The following is a 20,606-nucleotide window of genomic DNA, read 5'->3' on the forward strand; positions in this document are numbered from 1 at the left end:
GAGAACTATTTTGGGTTTGGTGTATTTTACCTCTTTACAATATATATTTTGTATGAGTAATGCTACTCATTATATATTTTAGGATTGAAAATTTAAATCGGAAAATTGGCTCTGACCGAACCGGTTTGGGACCGATTCCTACATTTTTAAAATTGGTTAAATCCGGTCTGGTTTTGGTTTTTAGCTTTCTGAGACTAGACTGGACCAATTTATAATATATATAAAAATTAATTTTTAATAGTAGATAAATTTTTTTATAGATATAATTTTTATATATAGTATATATAATTATATATAAAATAATTTTATATTACTATTTATAACGTAAAATTTTAATAGTAAATATGAATATTTGTTTCATTATATTTTATTAATATAAAATATTTATATTAATTACATTTTATGGCCTAATAAATTATCAACATATTCATTTTGATAAATACATAATACATTAGTAATACTAATATACATTAGTATATTAATTACATTTTATTTTAATTAATTAGTATATGTTAGAAAATTATATTTTTTAATGATAGTGACACTTGATTAAAATCGAAAAATTGGACCTAAACCGGTAAAATTAAACCGAACTGAACCAGACAGGTTACACCATAATAATTTTTATTATTATATTTTCATCATCTATTAATGTGGTATTAAATAATTAAAAATTATTTATTATATTTTAATTATGAATATATCATTAATACCACGTCAAGGATATTGAGAAGATGATGATAAAAAAGTTTTGCTACTTATTATCTTTATACACCACATATTATATTTATATTTATTTTTATAATTTTATTCTTTCTAAATTAATTAAATTTTTGTATTTATTATCCATACGCCACACATTTAGTAAAAAAAATAAAAAAATAAAAAATTATGTGTGGTGTGTGGGATAAAAATGATGAGTGAAATTTTTATTTTTGTAAAAAGAATTCTATTTATCATCTCTACACACTATACACTATATTTTTTTATTTTTTATATTTTTTTCTTATTAAATATATGGTATATTGATGGTAAATAAAAGAATTTAGTTAATTTAAAATTGTTTAAAAACTATATAAAAATATAGTGTATAATATATAAAAATGATAAGTTGAAAAGCTCTTTCGTAAATATACAATGAAGATAGTGGCGCATACGTAAAGAGGAAAGGCCCAGTTGAGTTTATAGCTAATTCCATCTTTTCTGCCGTCCCATCTCCGTCATTGTCTTCCACAGCAAAGCACGAAAACCCTAATCAGGATTATAAAAAAAAAGACCAAAATCTACCTGCGAAATCCAATTACTCTATCTTCCTCTCCCTTGATATAACAACCTTTGAATGATAAGTTGGCTTGGATTCCACAATGGGAGCGAGCCGTAAGCTTCAGGGAGAGATCGATCGGGTTCTCAAGAAGGTCCAAGAAGGCGTTGATGTTTTCGACGGTATCTGGAACAAGGTCGTCTACTTCGATACTCATTGTTTTCTGTACGCCTTGTTTGCCTTTACAGAGGAAATCAGAATTTGAATTTAAATTTGAAATTTGGTGGCAGCCTTGTTGAATAATGAATGCTGTTTATTCTTTTTCCATTTTCAGGTTTATGATACGGACAATGCGAATCAGAAAGAGAAGTTCGAGGCGGACTTGAAGAAGGAGATCAAGAAGCTTCAGAGGTACAGGGACCAAATCAAGACCTGGATTCAGTCCAGCGAGATCAAGGATAAGAAGGTCAGTATCTGCTTACTTGCAAATAATTCGAAACACGGCGTGGGTTTTTGCATTTCGAAGAGGCAAAGCGTTGTACATTTTGCTAGTTTTGTTACAAATTTTCTTTTCTTCTAATAATTTGTTCACGCGTATAGCCCAAAACACCACGAGATTAGCTGGGACGCTGTTCCCGGAGACCCCAGACACCCTGTGCCAATAATAATAATAAAGTATAGCCCAAAAGTTGTAATTTTGTCTCTGTTATTTGAAATGTATCTTTTTTAGTGTTGATTTAGTGTATATGGAAGGAGAGACGTTAGAGTTGTTGATGGCATGCATGGAAAATTGCTTTCCTATCGTAGAATTGGCATATTGTTCTTATGATTTTGGGTATTGGTTGCCAATGGGTTCAAACGGGTTCAGATTTCCATTGTTACAAGGTTCTTCATATATATCTGTGGCTATAGTCCTTTTTCCAGAGTGCTCGGATGGGTTTCCACTTGCCTAGGTGTTCCTGGTGTAGTAATTATATTTTTGACGAGGTGTATGTATTAAGATTAAAAATGGTGTTACCCTAGCATACAGGAATTATAAAAGAGATCTACCTAAGTAGCAAAAGGAAAAGTGCTAAAAGTTATTGAAAAGTATAACTATAAAAGTAGCATTATTTTGGGCTACAATCCAATGAAAGAGGGTATTAAGAAACAAAGACTCGAGCTCCAGCACTGATTTCTCACAATCCTTGAACTATGATTATTTCTTTCTTTTCAAAGACACCACAATAAGCATGATGGGGTCACCCTCCGCAGAAATGTGCACTGATGGCTACTGAAAAGCGATTTCCAACATGTTAAGAGATCCACAACATGATAAGGCATAAACCAATCCATCCCAAAGAGGCCAAATTCCATATTCGATCGAAGGCTGCCAGTTGATTTTCACGGAGATGAATTGTTGGGAAGGGGGCTGGGTAAAATTAAGCTTGCATTTTTTATGCTGTATGGTAATGGAAGGGCCATGAATCTTTGTAACATGGGGGAGATTTGAGTAGAAATAATGTGATTTTTACTTCCCATAATCAACTTTGACCAACATTGTTTTTTTTGGTCCCATGTCTCAATATCTTTTTTGTTGGAATTATTTTGAAATTTTCTTGTTTAATTATTTTTGTCTCTATGGTAAACTATGATAAATTGATTTTCTTGATTTTGAAGATGACAATTAATTCTTTTCTCTTGGCACATAAATTGATTTTCTTGATTTTGAAGATGACAATTAATTCTTTTCTCTTGGCACATGTTGACGTAGGTTAGTGCCTCTTATGAGCAGGCTCTGGTGGATGCTCGTAAACTTATTGAGCGTGAAATGGAAAGATTTAAGATCTGTGAAAAGGAGACTAAGACAAAAGCATTCTCTAAAGAAGGACTGGGCCAGCAACCTAAAACTGTAAGCATTCTCTTTCTTGATGCTTGCTTCATGACCGAATATTGTATTAAATGGGAGACGTGTTGATTGTAAAACATTAGGCGGCCATCTAGCTTGAAAATGTTTTTGTGGCTGGTGTGATGTCAGATATGTAAGCTGCAATTACTTGTATCTTGTGGCATGACATAAACATTCACCTTTGACTTCTATAATTGCTTACATTTTATAAAATATATGATAGTTACCCTCATTCCCTAGAGGATGCCACACCGCATGTGCATCTTTTCCCGTGTCCTCCTTTCCACTATTTTATAATTGAGCCATTACCTGCTTTCCACTGAAATAATCTTGGTTAGTTAAATGGTTGATGAGGAGGCTCTGTTCAAACAAGTTAATGATGCTTTTCCCGAAGCTGTTTTGCTTTTAGTGCTGTGTTGATCATTCCAACTATTGTCAGCATGCACTATCTGATAATTTAGAATTTTCTCATGTATGTGCCAATTTTGGTGAAAGTGCTGGGTGCACTTAAGCACATTGTCTAGAGCCTAGGAGCGAAGTGCAAGTACGGGTTTGATTGAAGTATAGCGCATGTATTTTAAAATGTTGTATAATAACAAAAAAATCCATAAAATAAAATAAAAAGGTTTAAAAAGCAAAGATGGTTATATTTCTAGCCTATTAACTCAATTTATTAGTGTAATGCAACATGAAAATCAAGTAATCAAATATTTACTTTACATTTACTCATTAAATACCATATAATTTTCTTGTACTTTACTAAATATACAATCTGTAATATTTGATAGCCACAATCAAATTAATGTACGTGGTTCAATCAAGATGTACCAAAAAAAGCTCTAAAATTCTAGGTATTGACTTGTACATAAGTGAGCCAATATTAATCCATCTGGAATCTTGTTTATGTCCCGTATGCTGGATCTTGCCTATTCTTATGATCAATAAAATTTTGTTTGCCGATAAAAAAAAATATATATATATCAATCCATCTGGAAAACCAAGTTGGATTTTTTTAAGGTAAACAAAATTTTTATTGATAAACAATAAGTAGGCCTAGCCCAAGTACATAGGACGTATACAAAAAACCAACTTGGACTATTATATTGGGTTTTGAGCATACATGTCACATATGACAACATGCGGCCTTAGTGCCTTACATTTTGCGCTTAAGCGCGCTTTAACAAACACTGGCATGTGGGGGTCTTGTTTTGCTCCTCATTAAGCATTGTAGATTTTTTCGAAGAAAAGTAGAAGATGGTTGCATGCATGGAATTTCTTTGGGATATGGGTTTGGTACATAGCATATTACTTAGGCCCGTTTTGGTAAACTAGTAGATTTACTGTTTCTTCCCCATTTGGTGATGATACTTCCATAGAATTCCAAAGATTCTTTGGATGTAAAAGTGAAGTAGCTCGATCTATCTGACCCATATCATGTCTGCTTCGGGTTATTATATCATGCCATATTCAATTAATGCAATTATTGGTGCCTATGGAAAAAAAAAAAAAAAAAAATTCCGAAGATTCTCTATGTTTTCTTGTTTGTTTCTTTCTTTTTCAGCAATTACTTAATGGTTTTCTGCATAAAAAACATCTTGTACTTTACTTGAAGTGAATGAATAGATAGAAACCATTAAAGGTAAATTTATGTATTTTTATAGTATATGAGGAAATTAATTGCAGAACACTTTAATTATCATTCTTCTTTTTTCTTTGGTGAAAGGACCCAAAGGAGAAGGCTAAATCAGAGACAAGGGATTGGTTGAACAATGTGGTATGAATAAGCTTTTTACCTTATTTCCATTTTTTATTTCTTTCCTAACGGGCTTCAACTTGGTACAATGGTATGATTTGAGATTCATCTTCTTTGGTTCGTCTCATCACACATTTAAATGACTTATCTATTTGCTATCTTGCATATGTGTATGAAAACTGTGTGCATATCAATGTCTGTTTTTTTTATTCGGTAAACAAAATTTTATTAATCATAAGAATATGCATAAACCCAAGTATACGGGACATATACAAGAGCATCGCCTGAGTGTGCTAGTTCAGTGATACAAGAAATTCATGAAAACTCATTCCATTGAAATCAATTACAGCCAACCAATGATGTAAAGTATTGAAAAACAAGTTCCTAAGCTCTTCCATTGATCGCACTCAATCTTCGAAGCTTCTGTTGTTCCCTTCCGTCCAAATGCACCACCATGGACATATTGGAACCATTTTCCATATTGCTGCAATATGAGAGTTACCTAAAGGTCTGTCCAAGAAGCTAGGAGATCGATCACGCTTCTTGGCATCACCCAAGTTAGTCTTACCCGAGTGAAGAAATCATTTCATACGGCCGTGGCAATCTCACAATGAAGTAATTAATGATCAACAGAATCCCCACTCTTTTTGCACATGCAACACCACTCCATGACAATAAATCGATATTTCCTTAAATTATCAAGTGTGAGTATCTTTCCCAAAGAAGTTGTCCATACAAAAAAGAGTGCCTTTAAGGGTGGCTTTTGTCTTCCAAATACTATACTCTTCCAGTGGAATGGGTTTGTTGTATGTATGTTCATGACTTGATAGAAGGAGCGGATGGTGAACTTCCCTCTCCTGGAGTGATGCCAGAAAATCTTGCCATCAACTTCCCCTCTCATGCGGGTCGAGTATGTGAGATTATAAAACTTCGATATTGTGTTGACTTCTCGATCATGCGCATTTATAATGAAAGTTACTTTACATTGAGGAGCACCATTTGATGTAACCAAAAGGTCCGCAATCGAGGCTTCTTTCATTCTTACTATGCCATAGATTTTTGGATAAGCTTCCTTGAGTGCCTTGTCACCAGACTATATGTTGTGCCAAAATTTGATTTTGCATCCGTAACCCAACCCAAAGAGCGTATTTCTAAAGTATGTATCCCATCCTCTTCTTATGTGCTTCCAAAGCCTCATCCCATATGGCCCACTTATCTCATTTGAACACCAATCACCCCATGCTTTACCGTACTTTGATTTTATGATATTTCTCCACAAGGTCCCTGTAATGTCTTGGCTTATTACTGGCTTTTAGTCATCTTGTTCCCCTTTTTGGTTCTTAGTAAGTCAATCTTTTCAACAAAGTAGAGCATGAACGCATTTCATGCTAGATGAAGTTCAGATTTTCCCAGTTTAGTTTTGTATTTTTTTTCATATGTAAAAGTAAAGTTTTATTGATATAAGAGGCATCGCCCAAGTACATCGGTAGTATACAATGAACATGCCTAAGTACATCTAAGCACTAGTGAGAGATATAAGCAAATCATGAAGATTATCCGTATTGCAAATAATGGCTGAAGCCCGAGAGAGTAAAGTGTTGTAAAAAAGCGCTTCAACTCATCTAAAGAATGCTCCGTGTCTTCAAAGCAGCTCTTGTTTCTCTCCACCCACAAGCACCACATAATGCAACGAGGATCATTCTCCACATAGCGGCGATGTGGGCATTTCCCCTAATTCTTGTCCAGCAGCTTAGAATATCCCTAAGGTCCTGTTTGGATACAAGAAGTGTTTCATCTGATCTTATCATTACAATTTTTTCAAATTTTCACAAAGAATATAATAAATAATTTAATTATTTCAAATTTTAAAACAATAATAATATTAAAAAATAATATTCTAATAATATTTTATTCAATTTTCAACTTTCATCTCAACTCACCATTCAAACCGCACCTAACTCTTCCGGGCATAACCCATGCCACCCCGGTCTGATTAAAGATCTTGTTCCATAAAAACCAGGCCACCTCACCATGTAACAAAAGATGATCTATTGATTCCCTAACACTTTTGCACATAAAACACCAATTTGAAATGATGAGATCATGTTTTACTTGAGGTGATGATCCGCCCAAGAGATGCAGTCCATACAAAGAAAGCAATCTTGCTAGGTACCTTGCACTTCTATATAGCCTTCTAAGGAAAGCTATGATCGTTTGAAAATCCCAAGAGAGCCTTGTAAAAGGAGTGCACCGAGAATTTTTTATTTCCACTCGGATTCCACGTCATCCTATATCCATCTTATTTCTAATCGACATTGCAGATAACTAGTCAAAGAAATCAGCAAACATAACCAACTCCCAATCTTGAGCAGCTCTCGAAAAACTCACATTCCAGTGGATAGCACCATTTGATAGTACCAATAAATTAGCCACAATTACTTATAAAAAAAAAAAAAAAAATCAGCCACAGCAGCCTGTTTGTCACGAGAAATTTGGTAGAGCATAGGAAACACCTGCTTTAGAGCCCTTTCACTGCACTAAACATCATGCCAAAAATAAACACTAATACCTCTTCCAATTGCGAATCTGAAAAACTGGGAGAATCTTCCCCATCCAGTTCTTATGTTTTTCCACAATCCCACGCCATTTGTCTCCCTAACTTCATTAGAGCACCAACCCTCCCGAATATTCACATACTTAGAATCTATTACTTCTCTCCATAAGCCTTCTCCTTCCCCTATGATATCTTCAACATTTCCCCAAAAGTGTTACATTACGCACTCCCAACCCACCACATGGTATTGGTGAGCAAACTTTATCGACTCCCGCAAGATGGAACTTAGTTTCCTCCCCAATGCCTCCCCAAAAAAAGTTACGGAAAGTTTTCTTTATATGAGAGGCCACACTTGCAGGTAACGGAAATATAGATAGAAAATAAGTAGAGAGGTTAGATAAAGTGTAGTTAATTTGCCACCCTTGGAAAAATAATCTGTTTCCACCCGGCCAATCTTCTTTTGATTCTTTCTAACACACCATCCCAATAGATTTTGTCTTGAAAGCAGCCTCCAATGGAAGACTGAGGTATTTCAGAGGCAACAAAGCAGCCTTACAACCGAATATTTGCCAAGACCTGAATATTGGTCGCACCACCCACAGGAACCATCTCAAACTTGAGAGATTTACCTTCAGGCCAAAAACCGCTTCAAAGCAAAGTAATACAACTGTCAAGTACTGCATATGACCACTGTCTGGCTCTAAAAAAAGTAGTGTCATGCACCAAGAGGTTGGCCCAAGTGGTGAAGGCCTTGGTCTTGGGGTATCACTCCCCTTAAGGTCCAAGGTTCAACACCTCATGGGTGCAAACAATCCTCTGGGGTCTCACCTCCTGGTGAAAAGCTAGCAATTTAACCAATTCTGTGTAGGAAAACTTCCGAGGGTGCCGTGCATGGGACCAGGGTTTACTCTGCATGGGTAGGTTCGAAGGGCTTTGTCTTAGAGAGGTTCCCCGACATAAAAAAAAAAGGTAGTGTCATAAGCAAATAGAAGCTGAGATATAGTAACACCTCCCACATAAAATTCAGCAATAAAGCTTCATTAACAACCGCTCTCAAGCTTATTGGCTTAGTTGCAGACAAATTGGGTAATTTCTTTTGGTGCTCCTGTTCTATGGACCTGACTGACATATTTTATCTTCCTTCTTATCAATAAACCCAAATCTGGTTTATCCCAATTCCAGCTTCTTTCTGGAGCCAATGAGATAAAAATTGTATCTTAAGAAAAAGAAAGAAAATACTAAGGGCTAAGAAACTGTCTCCGTACATGTAAAACTCTCTCCGTACACGTGCAATACTTCGGCATAGGCTGCCGGTAATAGTTCAACGTTTGAAGGCGTCGGAGTTACAACGTGTTACTAATGACTGTGTTCCAAGAGTTAATAGTGGAGTCTAAAAGGATTATGCTCCTGAAAGAGGGAGTTAACCTTCGTATTTCCGAGCAGGGATGGAAGGAAAAATATGATCTGTTGATGTGCCGCAACACAGCGTTGTGGTTTGTGCAAGTATTGGAGGAATGCTTGAGAGGGGGGAGAAAGGAGGTATACTCGGTGATAAGGGAGGGCTATAGAACCTTTGTTGCCCAACGCTGTGCAAATAAGAGAGGGCGTTTTCTATCGATAGCAGAGTACGGGCAAGGGGGGAGAAAGCGCCTGCTCTGTTTTCCTGAAGGTGTAGGTGGCTGGGGTTGGAGAAGACTCAAGGAGCTCACGGTGGAGTTGACGCAAAATAGTGTGCAAGCTGGTAAAGATTCCGGGCCTCACACGTCCAGAAGAGACCGAGAGGGGAAAACACACAACCTGTCGTATGCCGAGGCTCTCTCGGCGGCAAGACCAGGTTACGGTGACCACAAGCCATGCACAACCTGCGGTGGTGGAGTGGTGCTTTGAGCCCCTTAACATGCATGGAACACAGGGTACGGCAAGCCTAAGATTGGCCAGGAGACGTGGGTGAGCAGTAGGCGCCTGTTGGAGTTGTAGGGACAACTGAGGAAAGTGCAGAAGGAGATGGAGGAGTTAAGAGTGTTTGTCGGGCTAAGAAAGGAAATAAGAGGGAGAGGGAAAGAAGTAAGTGCAGAAGGGTCTATGGGTCCTGGGCTTCAGGATTCTGGTGGGCCGCAAGGTTTAAGGGCCCCGGGTGCAGTATCTGTTAATGAAAGGGCTGCACAAGGGGTGGAGGCCCAGCCCAATACAGGTAGCATAGCCTGCTTGTCTGGAGGCCAGGGTTTTGGGCTTGGCCTGTCCCAGCCCAATCTCGCCCAACATTGTTTGCCAGGCCCGTCAACGTGTCTGAGGAGCCAGACGCAGGACCCGATAGAGAGAAACGGAGCTTCGCCAGCTCCTGTGTTCGTGCCATGCTCACCGGCGACGGACGGGGTAGCGGTGACCCCACAGACGATCCCGACGGAGGCAGTGGGTAACTCTGCGACCATAGTTTCTCAGGATTCCCTGCCGTTAAAGGATTTCATACCGCTGGCGAGACTGATGGCTCCTCCCCGTCGTGTGGAGGTCAGACGACGTCGGTGAATATTTCAGTACAACCAATGGATGTTTCTGAGGTGGAGGAAGAGGAGGAGGAGGGATCCAAAGGTCTTTTGCAGTCGGTAGGGGGGATTTTGGTCTCCCTGACTTATGTGGACAACTGAGTCTGGACGACATCTCTCTGGAAGGAGACTTTCACGAAATTCAGTTGAGCAGGTTGGAGGAGCCCACCCCTTTGAATTTCTGCCTCCCAACTCAACCCCATGTCTCGGATTGGGTTTTTCACAAGGTGAAAGAAATACAAAAATTTGTGGGGATTAAATGTGACGGGTATGAGGAACAGTTCTTGGCTTTGTTCACAACAATTGAAGCGGGGCATAAACAAAAAAATAAGGGAGACTCAAAGAAACATTGGGAACTGAAAAGACTAAATTGGTCGATGAATATGGAGGGCAGCGCTAGTAGGGGAATGGTGAAAGGGAAGGGGCAAACTTTTCCTCAATGAAGCCAAAGATTGTGTCATGGAACGTCCGTGGGCTTAACGTGGTGGATAAGCGCTTGCGGATTAGAAACATGATTCGGGAATGGAAGGCGGATGTTGTATTGTTACAAGAAACCAAATTGAAATTTATTGATAGGGGTATTGTGAGAAGTTTATGGAGCGGGGTCCATGTAGATTGGGCTTTTTTTGCCTCTAATGGGGCGTCGGGAGGCATCTTGGTGATGTGGGATAGACGTGTGGTGGAAAGGGTTGAGGATTTTATTGGAAATTATACTGTGGCGTGTTCATTTAAAAGTGTAGCCGATAATTTTACGTTGGCTTTTGGAGGTGTTTACGGCTCCAATTTAGACACTGATAGAGGCTTGTTATGGGACGAACTTGCTGGGATTCACAATTGGTGGGAACTTCCCTGGTGCATTGGGGGAGATTTTAATGTGGTAAGATTCCCTAGTGGATCTTCGGGGAGTAGAAGGTTACGGCCAGCAATGGAGGCTTTCTCGGAGTGTATCTTTGACTTGAACTTGGTGGACTTGCCTCTAGCTGGGGGTACTGCCACTTGGTCTAATAATCAATCTTGGTCTTGACTAGACCGCTTCTTGATTTCACCAGTGGGAAAGCCACTTCCCAGAGGTGTGGCAAAAGCGTCTGCCTCGTATTGGTTCAGATCACTGGCCTACATTGCTCGACTGCGGAGGAGTTCAAAAGGGTAGTAGGCCATTCAAATTTGAGAATATGTGGCTGAAAGCGGAAGGTTTTGTGGAAAGGATAAAGCAGTGGTGGTCTTCTTATCAGTTCCAAGGTACCCCCAGTTTCATTTTTGCGGCAAAATTGAAAGCTCTCAAAAAAGATCTAAAAGTTTGGAACGTGGAGTCTTTCGGTAATGTAGGGGAAAATAAAAAAACAAAGTTGTTAGAAATATAGGAGATTGAGAAACTCCAAGAGGTACAACAACTCACTCAGGCAGAACAAGAGAGGAAGGTGGAGTTGGTGGCTGAAGTGGAGAGGTGGATATTACTAGAAGAGATGTCTTGGCGTCAAAAATCCAGGGCATTGTGGTTGAAGGAAGGGGATCGGAGCACGAGTTTCTTCCACAAAATTGCAAACTCACATAGGAGAAACAATAATATTGAGACTTTGAAAGTGGATGGTGTGGAGAGTAGAGATGAGCAGGTAATCCACAATCATGTTGTGGAATTCTATGATAGCTTACTAAAAGAGCAGGTGGGATGGCGGCCCTTGTTGAATGGGTTGGATTTCAATACCATCGGTTTGAATGATGTCTCACGCTTGGAAAGGGAGTTCGAGGAGAGTGAGGTTCATGAAGTTGTGAGGAAAATGGCGAGAGATAAGGCACTAGGACCGGATGGCTTCTCAATGGGTTTCTTTCAAGACTGTTGGGAAGTTATCAAAGATGACCTAATGAAGGTTTTCTAAGAGTTTTTCAGGGCTGGAAAGTTTGAAAAAAGTCTTAACACCACGTTCCTTGCTTTGATTCCTAAGAAGGTGGGGGCGACAGAGATTAAGAATTTCCGGCCTATTAGCCTAGTGAATGGGGTGTATAAGATAATCTCAAAAGTGCTCGTGAATAGGCTGAGTGAGGTGATAGGGAAGATTGTCACGCAACCTCAAAATGCTTTCGTTAAAGGAAGACAGATTCTGGATGTAGTGTTAATCGCCAATGAATGCCTGGATAGTCAATTGAAAGCTGAGAAATCAGGAATCATGTGTAAACTTGATATGGAAAAGGCATATGACCATGTCAACTGGGATTTCCTCCTCCATTTACTTAGGAGATGTGGTTTTGGGGAGAGATGGAGGGCCTGGATCCATTGGTGCATATCGTTGGCAAAGTTCTCGATGTTGTTAAACGGAGCTTCAGCGGGCTTCTTCCAGAGCTCACGTGGATTGAGACAAGGGGACCCGTTATCACCCTTGTTGTTTGTAGTAGTTATGGAGGCTTTAAGCAGGATGTTGTCGGTGTTGCTTTCAAACGGTTTTATAGAAGGTTTCCCGATTGGAACCCCGGATAGGGGTATCATTAATATTTCCCATTTACTGTTTGCAGATGATACAATGATTATGTGTGAAGCTGATCAAAGGCAGGTGCGAGCTCTAAAGGCATTACTTTTTTGCTTTGAGGCAGTCTCTGGCTTGAAGGTGAATCTGGATAAATCAGGATTGGTGCCAATAGGACGAGTTCCTAATATTCGCTGCTTGGCAAGAACTCTGGGCTGCAAGACAACCTCTCTCCCTATGACTTATCTGGGCCTTCCTTTGGGGAATGCTCCGAGGGCTCCTTTGATCTGGGATTCAGTGATTGAGAAAATAGAGCGGCGGCTGGCAGGATGGAAGAGAATGTATTTATCAAAAGGTGGAAGGATTACCTTGATAAAGAGTACACTTTCCATCCTACCAACTTATTTTCTATCCCTCTTCCCAATACCAGCAAGTGTGGCAGCCCGTATTGAGAAGCTCCAACGTGACTTTTTGTGGGGGGGTTTGGGGGACCAGTTCAAATTCCACCTAGTAAAGTGGGAGCAGGTGTGCAGATCTATTCCGGAGGGAGGTCTGGGGGTTAGAAATATAAGGGTTTTCAATCGGGCTTTATTGGGTAAATGGTTGTGGTGATTTGCTAGGGAATCAGACTCTCTATGGAGATTGGTAATTGAGAAGAAATATGGTGGCCTGTGGGGGGGTTGGTGCACTAGAGAAGATAGAAGGGCCTATGGAGTAGGGTTGTGGAAACACATTAGAATTGGTTGGGGGGTGTTTAACCGTTTTGTTAAGCTTCAGGTGGGCGATGGATCCAGGATAAAGTTCTGGAGCGACACGTGGTGTGGCAACAGGGCATTAAAAGATTTGTATCCTACTCTCTTTTAGTTGGCAAGCGAGAAGGAAGTCTCAGTGGCAGATGCTATGGAGTTATCGGGGGGACAAATTACTTGGATCGTTAATTTTAGTAGGGCAATACAGGACTGGGAAATCAGTAGCATTGCAGATTTTTATAGCTTCATATACTCTATAAGACTAAACAGCCAGCAAGAGGATGCCATGTGGTGGATTCCAGCAAGTAAAGGTATTTTTTCCGTTAGATCCTTTTATAAAGCCCTCACTCCAGAGTATAATATTCAGTTCCCTTGGAGAAAGATATGGCGTCACAAGGCACCGCCCAAAACCTCGTTCTTTGTTTGGACCGCTTCTTTGGGTAAGATCCTTACTATTGACAACTTGAGGAAAAAAGGGATCATTATTGCAGAATGGTGTTGCATGTGTAAAGGAGGGGGAGAGTCGGTTGATCATCTACTACTGCATTGTGAAATAGCAAGGACCCTATGGAATGAGCTTTTCGTGCGATTGGCAATGGCTGGGTGATGCCAAAAACCGTGGAGGCAATGTTGGCTAGCTGGCCAAGCATAAGAGGTAGACAACAAGTCAAAGCTATGTGGAAGATGATCCCTATATGCATTATGTGGTGTTTGTGGCGGGAGCGAAATGAGCGGACATTCGAAGATCAGGAAAGATCTTTGGAGGAGTTGAAACTTTTATTTTTTAGAACTCTTTGTAGATGGGCTATAGCCATAGATTTTAATGGCATGGCTTTTCACGATTTTCTTGCCTCTAATATACCTACTTAGGTGGGGTATTAGTGTTGTAATTCAGGTTGTGCCTTTCTTTGATCAATAAAATTTGTTTATTTATCAAAAAAAAAAAAAACAACCGCTCTCAACATATGACTCAATGCTTCCATAATAATGACAAACAACAAAGGGGAGAGGGGATCCCCTTGTCTTAATTCCCTAGAGCTGTTAAAGAATCCTTCTAGTGCTACCTATCAAAAAAAAAAAAAAAAGAATCCTTCTAGTGCTCCATTCACCAAAACCGAATAATGAACCATAGTGATACAATGCCTAATCCATGAAATCCATATATCCCCAAAACCACACCTCCCAAGTAAAGAACAAAAAATCCCAATTAACATGGTCATAGGCCTTCTCCATGTCTAACTTGCACAAGAGCCTGGGTGTACTCTCCTTGATTCTACAATCTAGGCATTCGTTGGCAATCAACACAGAATCCAAGATATGTCTCCCCTTCACAAACACATTTTGTGATTTTGATATAATACTACTCATAACCTTACTCATGCGATTTGCGAGCACCTTATAATCTTATACGCCCCATTAATGAGACTAACGGGCCGAAAATCTTTCACCTCCATTGCCCCAACTTTCTTAGGGATAAGAGCAATAAAAGACGCTTTAATGGTTTTTTTGAATTTACCAAAGGTGTGTGACTTCTGAAAAACCTGCATAATATCCTCCTCCACCACATCCCAACAAACATGATAAAAGGCCATTGAGAACCCATCTAGACCCGGGGCTTTATCCCTGGCCATCCCATGAATCACCCAAAGAACCTCCTCTGCTTCAAAAGGTCTCTCCAATGGAACTTGATTGCCATCTATGTTAGAAAGTAAGGGTAAAACAGAAGCCATAGAATATTGCACACTATTTTAAGTTTGTAGACATGCATTTTGGGACATTGAAAAAAGGAATCCAGATGTATGCTTGATTGGAAAAAGGTAATTTAAACTTGTGCATACTGCAAGTGGTATGCAACTGAATGGTTTCCTCTACGTCTTGTAGTGAAAGCCAAAGTCGTTAAATAAGTTGGTGGCTGAAACCTGCACCCGGTGGAATCTTTTGACTTTTTAATAATTTCACACATTTGTGCTTCTTTCTCTTTATCCATGTTGATTGTATATATTGGTCTTTGGACATCCTTAAAAATTTCTGAATGCCATCATCTGGCAAATATATTTGTGATGTGCTCTTTCCTTTTGTAGGTTGGGGAGTTGGAGTCTCAGATCGATAACTTTGAAGCTGAGATTGAGGGGCTATCTGTTAAGAAGGGCAAGACTAGACCACCAAGACTGGTAGGACAATCACATCTATAAATTATTTCATTTGATTGGCACTGGGTGTCCGAGAACAATCACGTCTATAAATGTCTTTTTGTTTTTGGTTTTGAGCCTCAGCAGTCATTGAATCTTTTTATTTTGTTTGAAAGACACATTTAGAGACCTCTATCACCCGGCACAAGGCTCATATAATGAAGTTGGAACTGATCTTGAGGCTGCTGGATAATGATGAACTGAGTCCCGAGCAGGTTAATGATGTTAGAGACTTTTTGGAAGACTATGTGGACCGCAATCAGGTCTGTGTGCTTATTCTTCAATTTTGTTCCTTTCGTATTGTTCTTGTAAGCTTTGCTATTTTATGAAAGATACATTGTTAACGGTATCTACCTCTAGTGTCTTTTACGTTTTATTTCTTTCTTCTCAATTCCATTCAATCAGAAACTACAATTGATAAGCCATCTGTTGAGATCACCTTTATCAGATATATGAACTTTTCAATATATTTTTGTGTTTTTGGCAGGAGGATTTTGATGAATTTAGTGATGTTGATGACCTTTACAACACACTACCATTAGACAAGGTGGAGTCTCTTGAAGATTTGGTTGTGATTGGTCCTCCCAGTCTTGTGAAGGTAATTCTTTCTGCAATGGGGTGTGTATTTTCTGATATCTATATTTGTTGAAGTTTGAAAGATGATTGGTGATTTTACAAACAATTTAGGTGAGATTTCTTTCCAACTGTGGCGGGTTTATATGTTGAATTAGAGAAGAAGACATCTTTTAGTGTCAGCATCTTGACTAAGCCAATGAGTACTAGTTCAAATGGCTCTCTAGGAACAAGGTGGAGAGTTAGTTCGTTGATTCAAAACTCACTCGAAATGTCAATAACTTTTCGAAAGAAAATTTTATTGTCTAAGTAATAGAGCTGTCCTGCATTATATGTTCGTAGGCTTTAGTTGATGCCAAGTAGAGTAGATTTTTCTTGATTGCCAAAACTGTGACGTGCAAGATTAGAATAAGTATTTGGGTGATTTGTGGGCAAATTGATTTGGAAGTGGTTGATTCTATTAAGCCTTTAATGTCATGGGCTTTTTTTTATCAACTGAAAAAAGATTTCTTTGCATGCTCTATTGTTAACATTTTGTTGAAGCACTTGCTGAGTATCCAACCATTTTTTTTTTCTTTTTTCCTTTTACAAAATATCTTTCAATTTGGTAGTGTTGCTACCTTTAGGACATGAGATGATGCATTTGGGATATCAAGACTTTGAAGGCATATGGTTGAGGATTTCATCCATACTGATGTGCTATTGGGTTTGTCTGACCCCTGTAAAACTAATTTTATTATGTTCCAGCAGGGGGCACCTGTTCTTAGCTTGAAGACGTCTTTGGTGGCATCAGCATCTCAAATTCCTGTAAGTGATTTTAAGGTTTTGGACAAAGATATACTTATAGACATGGTGCTTTCACCATGTTGTATATTGGTCTGCACAGGCTGGATCAGTAACTGGTAGCAAATGGTCAAATGGTATAAAATTAATTAGATGATATGCATATTTGTATTTTAGCATTCCTGCAGGCAGCCATGATGATGAGTCTTTTGGCATCTCAAGGATATCAGTCTCTGGGGTAAAACCTGCTTTCTTCTCTTCTTGTATAAGACCTTAGCATACAGGGGTTGGTCAAAAGCAAGACGTGAGGCACGTTTTGTTGTAGGTTGCTTTAAGTTCTACTTGGACCACTACACTTGAGCTTCTAGTTTCTCATGTGTGGCACATTAAAGTCCTATTTTTATTTTTTATTTTTTATTTTTGTGAGCAATTTATAAATTTTATATCGTGCGGAGAGCTTTTCCTTCTGTTCCTTTCCTTTGGATGTATGACAAAATGTGGTTTAAATGGTTGCAGGGTTAAGCGCATTTAGTAGATAAATCCTCACTCCCTTTCCACAGCAATGTTAGGAAGTTTTTTGATTGGACATATAACTGTCTTTTTGTTGTTGTGTATAATTCTCTCTACTTCATCCATATAGTTCTATTTTCAGAAGAGAAGAATTGTTTTGTTTTATTTTATGGCTTTTGATGTACCCCCTCCTCCCTTGTGCGAGATTCTTTTTGTCCTCAAATAAGGGTGATGGGTTGCTTTCCAGGCCACCGTTGCTTCTAATCAACAGCAGGGCACTGTTCAGGAACAAGTTGAAGATACAGTTTCCCAGGATGGTAATTCTGATACTGTTCCCAGAACTCCACCTCCCAAAAATAGTGTAATTGGTTTGTCTGCTGCCTCAACACCAGTCGGGAGTCTTGCAACCTCGAATGTTTCTGCTCACAATTTGTCTGGGGTCTCTGGTGCTTCAACTAGCCTTCCAGGTTCAGGTTCTGTGCGAGCCGTCCCAGAGAACATTGGTCCTGTTCATTTTTCCTCTCCTTTGAGCCTGTCTAATTCTGCAAAGGAAGAAGATAGTCTTCCTGGCCGTAGATCATCTCCATCACTTTCTGATACTGGACTCGTAAGGGGAATTGGTAGAGGTGGCCTCTCCAGCCAACCATCAGCTAGCATCTCTCTTAGTTCTAGCAATGTAGTTCCTAGCAATGGAACTATTGGTGCAGTCCCTTCAACCTCTGAAATGGCAAAGAGAAACGTTTTAGGAGCTGATGACAGACTTGGTAGTGGTATGGTCCAGCCTCTGGTTTCCCCTCTAAGTAACAGAATGATTTTACCTCAGGTTGCCAAAGCAAATGATGGAACTGCTGCAATAGATTCTAGTAATGTTATTGAGCCTACGACTCTGGCTGGCAGAGTTTTTTCACCTCCTATTGTCCCCAGTATGCAGTGGAGGCCTGGAAGTGCCTTTCAGAATCAGAATGAAGCGGTATGTCACACTGCACTGTACCTTTTACATGCTTGCTGAAATTTATCTCCAGAAAGTTTTAAAGTTCACTTTCTTGTTTTTGGTTGGTTGGAAATGTGGACACAGGGACACAACCAATTACCTAAAAGTTTAGGGGTTCTTGATTAACACTGCCGAGAGAAAAGGAAATTATTGCCCTAACATAAAGTTTAAGGATGTAACAACCATTTTCTCCAGGGTTACGAATGGTAGTAATATTTAAAATATCTTTATATGGGCCAGCTAGAAAAGATTGCATAAAACAAAAACACTTAAAATTTTTATTGAACGAACCCGGTTGGACCCTTTGGGTTGATATGTAACTTATCGAAAAAAAAATTATTGAATAGACGGTTGGTCATAGTAGCACTTATTGAAAAATTTTCCAAGTTTTGTGATTTTTCACAAAATCTCTCATGAAAAACATAAAAATCTCTTAAAAGCCATAAAGTTCTAAGATCCAGGCACATCACCACGATCTACACCTGGTTCTACTACTTTGTCAGTGTAATTTTCTTCACACGGGACGGTTAACACAATGTTTTCATCAATACTAATGCTATATATAGTCGTGGAGTGTATAAGCGTCATACAGTTGCTTTGAAAAAAGTGAATAAATACTAATATCCTATCTTAACTTTCAAATTATAATTTAATAGCAAATATATTTTATTTAGATTTATATATAACAGTGGAAAGATTCAGTTCATAAAATAGACTTATTCATGCTCAACTTAAAATTCTTGTAAACTTTTTTTTATTGGCACCAAGTGTCTGAGAATAGTGTCTTGACCAATCGCGGGGGTGCACAGACCCTCGACAAGGAGTTTCCCGTAAGTGCATCTCGGATAATTCAAGGGAAAAATCCTCCAGTCTAATAGCCCATAGAGATTGTTTTCACCCAAGGGGATTTGAACCTTAGACTTGGGGGAGCATACATCCAAGCCCAAGGCCTTTACCACTTGAGCCAACCCATAGGAGTTAACTATTTTTATAATCTAATCATAATTCAATAAATGAGGTGTTTTTTTTAGGTTGAATCGCTTTACTGGGCATAATATTTCGAAGGTACGTGACATTCTTGACCTAGGGGAAGGGGTGTTACAATAATTGTTTTTGCATTCATTTTTTATGGAAGGCTAATTGGGGTTGTCCTGAATGAGCTTGTTGAATATCTGTAATCCTGAAATAGATCTTCTTGCCATTTATATGATCATTATTTATTTATCTCTGATTTACAGATACTACTTTCTTCCAATGTTTAACCAGGAGAGGCATGTCTGATTGCCAGTTCTGTTTTAGTAGTACTTTTCATCATGATAGACATACATTTTTAGTGCCAGTTTATTATTCATTCTGGGTGGCTGAAGAAAAAGGTCTTCATGCCTCTTGATTTTCACAAAAGAATTTTAGTTTCCAGCATGCGCTTAGTACTAGGTGAATTTCATGTCTGTTTTTGGTATACTCTGTTGCCTTAATGTATTCTATTCAGTTGAATTCAGAATAGGATTTACTAAATTCTAGTTCATAGATCAGTGTTGCATGCTTATTGTTTAATTGGAACTAAGCTACCTTCCTTTCAGGGACAATTTCGTGGGAGAACTGAGATTGCTCCTGATCAGAGGGAGAAATTTTTGCAACGGCTCCAACAAGTGCAGCAACAAGGTCATAGTACCCTTCTTAGTATGCCGCCCCTTTCTGGAACAAGTCATAAGCAGTTTTCTGCACAACAGCAAAACCCCCTCTTGCAGCAGGTGCTCTTTCTTGTTTGATTTTTTCAGTAATATTGCTTTTATTCGTTTTCTTTTCTGAACCAATTTCAACTGCTTGTAGGAAAACCTTGCTTTGAGAAAAGAGTATTAGTGTGCATATAAATAACCATTGAAATGGTTGGACATATAAGTGTGTGTTTTGATTTTTAATAAACTATATACATATATTACTTGATTTTATATATTATTGATTTACATATAAAAAAATATGTTATTAATATACATGTATATATACGGTAATATTACGAACAAGCTAACTTGTTCAGCTGATCTCTATGAGAGCTTGTTCCTGAACATTATTTGAGTCCAGCAAGATTGCATAATTTAATAATTGAGCCTACTTTTGTGTCTGCAAACAGCCTATTTAATAATTCAATTGAGCCTAGTTTGAGCTTAATGGAGTCTAGTTCAAGATACCGGCCGAGTAGTCTTGTTCATTAACACCCACATCTTGAGATATCCAAAGACTTACCTTAAGGGGAAGGGCGCCTTTTCCTCTCTCCTAATTGGTCGATTGGGGAAAGAATAGTGGAACTTGACATTATTGGATCAGGTGTGAAGTTTAGAGTGTTGGTATATTTGACATCTGT

At 38.7% G+C, this 20,606-nt stretch overlaps 1 protein-coding gene across 4 annotated transcripts in view; it reads left to right on the forward strand.

Moving 5' to 3' along the window:
- The first annotated feature begins 1,169 nt into the window (after window positions 1-1,169).
- The window catches only part of LOC122276424 (CCR4-NOT transcription complex subunit 3), a 34,428-nt gene continuing 14,991 nt past the window's right edge, over window positions 1,170-20,606 (forward strand). The window contains exons 1-10 of one of the 4 annotated variants that reach the window (XM_043086120.1): window positions 1,170-1,457; window positions 1,596-1,727; window positions 3,015-3,152; window positions 4,873-4,923; window positions 15,283-15,372; window positions 15,507-15,653; window positions 15,878-15,988; window positions 16,711-16,770; window positions 17,504-18,226; window positions 19,828-19,998. In XM_043086120.1, the coding sequence (XP_042942054.1) occupies window positions 1,365-1,457; window positions 1,596-1,727; window positions 3,015-3,152; window positions 4,873-4,923; window positions 15,283-15,372; window positions 15,507-15,653; window positions 15,878-15,988; window positions 16,711-16,770; window positions 17,504-18,226; window positions 19,828-19,998 (1,716 nt within the window). In that variant the 5' untranslated portion in view covers window positions 1,170-1,364. The remainder of the gene's footprint in view (window positions 1,458-1,595; window positions 1,728-3,014; window positions 3,153-4,872; window positions 4,924-15,282; window positions 15,373-15,506; window positions 15,654-15,877; window positions 15,989-16,710; window positions 16,771-17,503; window positions 18,227-19,827; window positions 19,999-20,606) is intronic. The other 3 variants (XM_043086119.1, XM_043086117.1, XM_043086118.1) reach the window with 3 other exon arrangements.

This window comes from Carya illinoinensis, chromosome 9 (assembly GCF_018687715.1).
Source record: "Carya illinoinensis cultivar Pawnee chromosome 9, C.illinoinensisPawnee_v1, whole genome shotgun sequence".
In the NCBI taxonomy this organism is placed as follows: Eukaryota; Viridiplantae; Streptophyta; class Magnoliopsida; order Fagales; family Juglandaceae; genus Carya; species Carya illinoinensis.